The sequence below is a fragment of the Apium graveolens genome, chromosome 11 (genome assembly GCF_009905375.1).
Source record: "Apium graveolens cultivar Ventura chromosome 11, ASM990537v1, whole genome shotgun sequence".
NCBI classification, from domain to species: domain Eukaryota; kingdom Viridiplantae; phylum Streptophyta; class Magnoliopsida; order Apiales; family Apiaceae; genus Apium; species Apium graveolens.
In genome coordinates, this window is record NC_133657.1 from 202065427 (window position 1) to 202074472 (window position 9046).

At 31.8% G+C, this 9046-nt stretch overlaps 1 protein-coding gene across 2 annotated transcripts; it reads left to right on the forward strand.

Moving 5' to 3' along the window:
• Positions 1-6206: 6206 nt before the first annotated feature.
• LOC141697743 (WRKY transcription factor 71-like) lies at positions 6207-8740 on the forward strand. 2 transcript variants are annotated; one of them, XM_074502265.1, is made up of 3 exons: positions 6264-6849; positions 7067-7210; positions 8084-8736. In XM_074502265.1, the coding sequence occupies exons 1-3, from the start codon at positions 6464-6466 to the stop codon at positions 8487-8489; spliced, it is 936 nt and encodes a 311-aa protein (XP_074358366.1). In that variant the 5' UTR covers positions 6264-6463; the 3' UTR covers positions 8490-8736. The 2 variants fall into 2 exon arrangements, with proteins under 2 accessions (XP_074358367.1, XP_074358366.1); XM_074502266.1 differs by lacking the exon at positions 7067-7210 and having other exon boundaries at positions 6207-6849; positions 8084-8740.
• The last annotated feature ends 306 nt before the right edge of the window (positions 8741-9046 follow it).

Genomic DNA, 9046 nt, shown 5'->3' on the forward strand with positions numbered 1-9046 from the left:
TTCGATGACAACAACTGACGATGAACTCTAATGAAGGGGAATTTTAACAACCAAAGAGTGATTGTAATTTCTGTATTTAAATTGCTAATACGTGCATTTGTACAGTGGGTATGGATTGACCTATTTTAACGGCTAAATTTTATGTATTTTTATGAATTAGGTCATTGTAATAGTTAGAGAATTTTTTGTATAAGGGAGATTCATTATTATTCGTGAAAAGATTAAATTAAATTTTATTATTTATCTTGTTAGTGTATATTTATGATTGTACATTAGAAAATTGATGTATATATTATGAGCAGATATCTTGACATTCTTTTTTTTTTGAAAAATAAAAATAATTTAATAATGAAAAGTCATACGGCATCTATACATATGATCGAAATTGAACAAATGCATAATTATATCGTTGTTGAATCCTACCTTCTTGGATAGGCAACCAAGCAATTTTTTGAAATGATATTTACATGATGTAATCCTCCGATTATTGTTTTGAGCAATCGATCACAAATGCATCATCGTAAAAACCTTTACTACTGAATCAACACCATGAAAATTTCGTAGATCTGTAATTTCGGACATGATGAACTGCAAATAAATCAAATAAAACCAAACTCTCACAAGGAGAGACAAATAAAATCCAAATAAATTGGAAAATTATTGAATATTAACAAGAGATGAACTAAAAGATTAAATAACAATAATAAAAAGAAGAAGAGATCGGGGCTTTACACATGTGAAAGCCGATGGAATCTCCTCATAAATGATAAGGAGCATGTTTCAAGGTCGAGAGAATTTTAGGATTTGAGGATTTTTATATCTTGACATTCTTCTTAACCATTGCACTAGACTCGTGTATAAATTACGAGCATATCGTGATATTCTTCTTGATCGTATCGCTAGGCCCTACTTTATCTCGTTCATCACATTTTCAATTCTTTTCTTTGATTCTATGTAAATCACTAATTTTCTTACAAATATTAATTGTTTTAGAAGTCCTTAGATTTATTTACATCACATTTAATTACAAAAACTTCAACGTGTATGCATCATACCCATGAACTTGTATGATTAAAATATAAATATGCATTGTAGTCTGTAGATGTTTCTAGTCTCACGCCCCACCAGGCCATAAACCAACAATACTTCCTGTCTGTCTCCTCAGCATGTCGTCTGTGGCTACTAATCCAGTTATGTTATCACGAACAGCCAAAAGTTAACACTGAGAACATCCGGGCATTGGGTTTGCACAATCTGCAGTCACAGATTATATGCATTATGTTCGGACCAGCGAACCAAATACATACTCGGTGTATCCTGCTTAGACTTCCGAAATGTTAGAATACACCTTAAATTGGAAAATGTCCTAAATGACGAGACTTCGAAAATATTAGAATTATATACTTTGAGCGAGTATTATATAAACTCTCTAAACATAACCTAAACGTAGGCTGTAATATCCTCTAAATCAATAATATTTTTTTCTTATGATTATATGTGCTTTTTTTTTACGTTTACTATAATATTTCTTGCGTCCGTTATAGCAGGAAGAATCAAATGTACACACTGAGAGAAAACTCGTTAATCACAAACTTTCCATCATCATAATCATCAAGAAAATGTGAAAAGATGCTAAATAAACATCCTTATCACACACATGTCACACACTGATACGAGTCACATGACACTTGTATTATTACAAGACGCTAAACAGTGATGGAACCGGGAGCTTATATTAGCCGGGATCAATCCGTGTTATAAAAATCGGAAATCGAGAAAGATTTAAAAATCGGGGACTAATCGGAGTAAAAATTGGGTGTATTATAATTTTAAATTATATTTAATATATCATTATCATTATATTAGTTATTTATTAAAAAATATATATTTATTATATCATAATTTCTATACTTAATCATATTTAAATTAATATAGTATTTTAATTTTAATAAATAATTATATATACTCCAATAAAGAAAAATTTGTAAAAATTAATCGGATTTCAAATATCGATTCGGTCACATACTTTATATGAGATTAATCAGTTGAATCGGAATTGAAAGGTCCCGGCTAGATTATTCAGTTGAATCGGAGATTGTATGAGATTTTTAAAAAGAAAATATTTTAATTAATTTTTTCGAGTCTAGCCGGGATTCTGGGCCCCTCGGTTCCTCCCCTGCTGCTAAATTTATGTAGGAGATGGTGGGGAAGTTGGTATGTCTCTTGATTACACAGTAGTATAAAGTTTATACTTTTGTGGGGTAATCTTCCTCCTACCTCAAACCTCTTTTGTCAACAACCAGCTGATCACTGAGAAACAAATTATATAAACAAATAAGCTCTTAGTTGGGGCAGCTAGCTAAATTGACAAGAATGATATTTATTATATATAACAGAATGCTGCAGATCAGTACCTAGCTACATTATGCAAAGTCAAAATTCTATTTTGTTATATATTACCGCATCCGTCCCTAAAAACGTTTCCTATTTGTGTTGGACATGTTTGTTAATACATATTTTTGATTATTAATATCTGTGTTGGACATGTTTGTTAATACATATTTTTGATTATTAATATCTTTAATTTCATATTACTATTAAATATAAATTTCACTGTGTTAAAGTACTCATAAATACGAATCCAACAAAATCACTCTTGACTATGTTTAATCTTATAGATTAGACGTAAATTAGTAATCAATCGATTACCATCAACAACATAAAAAGTCAAAATAGGAAAAATATTTTGGGACGGAGGGGAGGGAGTATTTGTTTGTTCACTGTAGATATACATAATCAGACAAAAAAATGTAGATGTGCATATAGTTTTATATGTAGGTTTCACAATTTGCATCCGTTGTCTGTTTCTAGAATGAATGAAAAAATTCTGCCTAACAAATTAAGTGGTGTACAAATCACATTATTTAGATCAAACAGCTTGCATGTCACCAGGTCAAACAATTGCACGGCATGAGTACAAAAGACTACAACTGTGTTTATGTAGTGTATGTAACACACAGAATAGGGTGTAATCGAGCTGAGCCTCGGGCTCGATCGAATTTTTAATTTCAAAAGTTTGAAATATGGCTAGTTAAAAATTTGATAAACTCGAGTTCGGCTCAAATTAATTTCACTAAATATTAACAAAAATTTGAAATATGATTGATCCGGCTCGAGTTCGATTTGATAAAAAATATATAATATAAAAAATACTAAATATTTATATAAAAATATATTTATAATAAAAAATTGAAAAATAATAGAGGCTCGATAAAATTCGCAAATTTTATGAACCGAATAATTTGAAGCTCGATCTTAGCTCCATTAAAAGTTCGAAAAGTTCAAACTCGAGCTCGGCTCGATTATTTTCAAGATGAATTCGATTTTTTTACGTAGCTCACAAACAGATTGACTCGTTTACACCCCTATACACACTCACACTCGCAAACACTTGTAAAACTTACCAACCAGTTGATTTCAAGACTTCGGGACTTTAAAATTTTACCATCTCAAAATTTTAGTTTCGATTTTATGTAAATAGTGAACACTTAAATTTAAGCAGGCTATTAGTCGGAGTATGCTTAATCAGACTCGAGACCTAATGAAAAAAAAGAAGGAAGAAGATGACGATGGTAACCTTAAACTCCTGTATATCTTTAAATTAGCTTCTTGAATGTAATCATGATGCTGCGTGATTTTAGATGTTATATATAAAAATTTACAAAATCGTGCGTATACTAATTTGAATAACATGGCTATAGTAAGCTTCACAATTCTGATGTACGGACAGTTGAATTGTTTCGCTTACCGTTATATTTGAATGTTTCGTTTCCATGCCGATAAACACGTACAAAACGTTATATTTCCCAACTCTCTAAAATCATTTACATATTTTTATCAAATTAATATTTTTCAACTTTTCAATTTAAATTATTGAAATACACTCCCTTAGTCCCCCTGAATTGTGTACGTTATTTCGGCACGTTTTTCAATACTCGTTTAAAGTATAAAAAAAATTAAAAAAATATATAAAATTATACTTTATCGAAGTCTCAAAATACATACAAATAGTGTAAGTAAACTTCCCAGCGGGACGGAGGGAGTAACAAATTATTTATATTTACATCAAAATGGCGAGACTGATCATTGATCCAATTAACAATCGTTAACGTTTAAATTTGACCGGTTAAATTTGATCCCGAGTGTACCCAATATAAGTTGACCAGGGGATGAAAATGACGACGGTTCTCTATCAGCAAGACAAGGGCAGGCAACCGGGGAACTGAAACAGCTAACACCGGCCTACCACGGCGGTCCAAAGACCATTTTCGGGCGTAAAATCTCCCACGTGCCAAGTCAAATTGTCGGTTACAGTCAAAAGACGGTGGCTATATTTGCCACGTGTACACCACTTCTGTAATTAGACTTTGCTGCAAAAACGATACGCAATGTCTATTTGACCGTTCTGTGTTCAGTTTTGTTATTGTTCGAATATATTTAGAACTCAAAATTTGAAAAGGAATCAAAATTTAAAGTTTTTTTTGATAAATATATCGCCTACCGCGGGACTCGAACCCATCACCACCAAAATTTAAAGTTCTAGCACCTGTTTTCAATCTAGCTAGTGAAAATTCTAAGTTTCAAAGATTTTACTGGGATATATCGCCTCACATGTGAATCCACTATTCTGGCTATACGTGCGAGTCCGGTTGTTCAATGCACCTACAGGACCTATTTATGGCCCATAACCGAAAGTGGGTATACTAGTTATTTAACGTGTTTACTTTTTACAGAATTTTTTTAAACGAGGAGTCTCATTTTCGAGTTTTCTCACCATCATTTGTTTAATTTTAAATATTTATTTGTCTAGTTGTTAATTATTATTGTATGTTCGATATCAGAATTCAAATTTAAAGATCAAAAAATCTTGTTTGAAAATGTATCATATGATACTACTTACCGTCATTGATTTTATTTAAATATTTAATATTTTGGTTATTAAATATTTGATTTGATCAGAACTCGATTTATGGATAAGTTTCAATTAAAAATATATTATAAGTACGAAATGGAGTTCAATGATACATTATCATGTTGAACACTTCCTAATACCCTGAAATTTAGACGAGACAGTTACTTAATTTGTATCGACGATCATTATTTTAGCTAGAAATTAATCCACCCGAACTCACGACATAAGTTAAAGGCATGAAATTTTACATAACAAATATTGAAATAATAGTTTTGGTTTTGGTTGTGACCTATACCTATTTTCATGCTAATAGATGCTAATAGTATATGTCCGACTTATTGTAACCAAGCAATTTATATAGATAGTAGTATATATATCAAGGTCTCGGAAGACCTTCTCCTTCATCGACGTATACCAACTTTCAACTAATTATGGTTAGTACTATGATGGATTTTGATAGTTGAGGGGACATGTAGCTAGACTTTGATCAAATATGTTGTTTATTATATTTAAACGGTCTAATTATCGTATTTTATTTACATGATGGTCAAAACCTATACAATGGTATGATTTATATTAAGGAATTTATTAAAAAAAAAGTTACGTTTTTTAATTTATTTACAAAATTACGGTCAAAATTGCATATGAGGGTGCAGAAAAGGTTACACTTAATTAAATACGAGATTGTAAATGTTATATTTAATGTTGTATATAAGGTTGTAATTGTTATATATAAGATTGCAACGTATTTTTGAAAATATTTTCGACAATTTAAATATTTTTCAAAAAACTTCTTTATATTATCGTATCATAGTGTTTTGATTCTCACATTAATCTTTTTCTCTGATAAAATAAGAGTTTATTTTTTTTCGTTTCAGATTCTGATTCAATTTTCGATCATCTCATATATATCAAAACATATATTTAATTATGAAACATATAAACCTAATTATTCAAAAAGAAACTATAAAGTAAATTGCATGAGAAAAGTTACAGTGTTGCCTAACTTGCCAATATTCAACACAAAATTGGCAAAAATGAGTAAATCTTGAATGAATTCACTATATATTGAATTGCTTTTCATATTTTTGCAAGTGCTGAGGATGTGAACCAGTTTGGTAACCTTGCTCTGCCTCCACATTGGAGTCACATGGGGTGAACCCCTAAGGTCCATATTATGGCATTGTTCTTGGGTTAAAAACATTACAATCAAAAGTGAAAAATTGTAGTCACCAATAATACAAACACCAAGACTTGGCTTATATTGTCAAACCTTCTTTACAAAAATGGGCCTACAATTTTTCATTCAAACCTATACAAAAGCACCTACCTCCTTACACATGAATAAAATATTGCAAAAAAGTATCACCTTAACCAAATCTTCTTGTCAATGCTTAAATAAAGACTCCTTTGATCCAAACTTGTCAAACTTGTTCTCTCTTCATTTTCCACTTATTGATCAACTCTTCTCCTTTCTCAACCAGCTCCATCATGTCTGATAATCAACCAAGAGATCATGTTTACTATCATGATCCATTTCATGATCAACAACGATTTTTTACGACGAATTCTTCGCCGATTGCACCTGATCCATCCTCTTACATGAGCTTCACTGACTGTTTACAAGGTTCCACTGATTATGGTAGTCTTGTCAGTGCTTTTGGCTTGTCATCACCTTCTTTTCATGAACCTTTTTCTACTGGTAAAGAAGACCAAAAGCCTAAAATGGAGAGTGGAGAAGCTCCGGTTACGCCGAACTCTTCGGTTGTTTTGTCTTCCTCTACTGAGGCTGGTGATGATGAAGCAAACAACACCAAGAAATCAGATAAGCAAGCTAAAGGTACAGGGGAAGATGGAGGAGAAAGTTCAAAGAAATTGTAAGTTCAATTAATAAACCATAATATGCATTTTTTTGCTAGTGAAGTAAGTATTTTTTGTTTGTTAATAACAAACTCACACACCCAACTTGTATCTGAGAAAATTCGAATTCTCGACATCCAGTAAAGAGAACGAGGGAGATACCGCTACATCAAGAGGGGTTTGTTACTGATACAGTATGTTAATCAAGCTAATGTGTGTGTGTGTAAAATACAGGAGCAAACCTAAGAAGAAAAATGAGAAAAAGGAAAAAGAGCCAAGATTTGCTTTCATGACAAAGAGTGAGATTGATCATCTTGAAGATGGATATAGATGGAGAAAATATGGACAGAAGGCTGTCAAGAATAGTCCTTATCCAAGGTTTAAGTTCTTAGATGCATCAAAAAGCTTAGGTTTTAATTAACAATCAGTTTAATTCATGATTAGATCTTGATCGGCTGCATGTAATTGCTAGATTATAGACTCTAACATCTTTGATTCTTTGACTTCAAATCTTGAATTTATATATGTTTGATTAGTAAAAGGAGAATTCAACTTATTTGCTTATTTTGAGTTACAATCCAAAAACTTTTTTGTTACAATTTGAATAGACCTTGAAAAGGAGGAATCTAGGAGTTATGTTCACACTACATTAGGGTTTTGTTAGCTGTGAAGTACGTAATACTTCCAATATTCAAAAATTTATTCCTCACTCACATAATTCATGTTCACATATATATATATATTTCTTCCCATGCAATTAGTTTGGTTTCAGACCTGATGATGTTATGGATCATCAGATACACATGCATACATATATATATTGTACGGATCATGCACACCAAACCCCATCATGTTATCATTCAAATTATAAAAAGAACAACAGTAGATCACACTAGGAAAACAGTCAAACAGACATCACCCATTTAACATCGGTTGAGTTAACCGATGTTAAAGAGTTTTTGAACATCACTATCTACGAAACTGTGATCACAGTTTCGATTTTCCCCATCGTTCGTTATTTTTAGTTGTCATGTGACTAATTCAGATGAAAAAAACAAATCACATGAGGTAACAGTAGTACAGATAATCATTAACAATACAATAAATTACTAGGGAACTACTAATGTTTATTTTTTGGTGACACAAATACGTTTATAGTTTGTACTATTCTTCTAACGAACGTCTATTTAGTAAGATATTGATAGTGTTTATCTCGGTCCAACTAATTTGATTTAATTTTGTCACTGACAGAAGCTACTACCGGTGCACAACTCAAAAATGCACGGTGAAGAAGCGCGTAGAGAGATCATTTCAAGATCCATCAACTGTGATCACAACTTATGAAGGAACACACAACCATCACTTACCCTCCACTCTCCGAGGAAGCGTTGCCGGAATGTTCCCTCATTCTATGCTAAATCCAGGGCACATTTCCGGGATGGGGTTTCCTAATCAAGATTTTTTAGTTCAAATGCCTCAAATGAATCATATTTACAACTACGGCAGTGGTACTAGCAATGTACCTACCTCTTCTTTATATCAAAATCAGCAGCAGCAGCAACAGAATACGCTAAACCAGTATCAGCAGCTCCAACTATCTGATTATGGCCTTCTACAAGACATTATTCCGTCGATAAACAAGAACGTCCATGAATGAGAAGATGATCTATTAATCCCTGTGAAGTTCTAACTTTGATTGACCAAAGGGTTTTTCGACTCTATAAGTAGGTATCTTATAATGTACCTCTCCTTTTGGTCATGTATTACCTATGTATTTAATTAGTACTCCTACATATATATGTATCTAGTTTCTTGCTTGCGTAATTATTCTATAAAACATTTAATCCTCTTCTTGTTGTGTATAGTTTATGCTAATCAAGCTGTGAATGTTGTTAAAATGAAGGTCTTAAGCATGAACCATATCTCTAACCTAGCTTTCAGTGTCTTCTGCAGGAGAGTACTCGCTTTACGATGTTAGTTAAGAGTATTTTAATGCAAACGTTGGGAATACTAAACATGTCTATTATCTATATCCGTTTATTGCCTACATATTTTTCACTTAATACTTAATAAATATGTGATGATATTTTTTTCCCAATATCCAAGAAAAAGATCAGAAATTCAGGGTTTGCATTTTAAATAAAAATATATAATGTTTATATTTAAAATCCAAGTACGGCAGAATGGCTTGAGTACTATTTGCCCCTTAAAATG

What these genes read in the sequence shown, in the direction of transcription:
- LOC141697743 (XM_074502265.1), top strand. Translation starts at nt 6,464, where the DNA reads ATGTCTGATAATCAACCAAGAGATCATGTTTACTATCATGATCCATTT. An exon ending in GGAGAAAGTTCAAAGAAATT is followed by an intron (nt 6,850 to 7,066) that starts GTAAGTTCAATT and finishes TGTAAAATACAG; the next exon opens with GAGCAAACCTAAGAAGAAAA. An exon ending in AAGAATAGTCCTTATCCAAG is followed by an intron (nt 7,211 to 8,083) that starts GTTTAAGTTCTT and finishes TGTCACTGACAG; the next exon opens with AAGCTACTACCGGTGCACAA.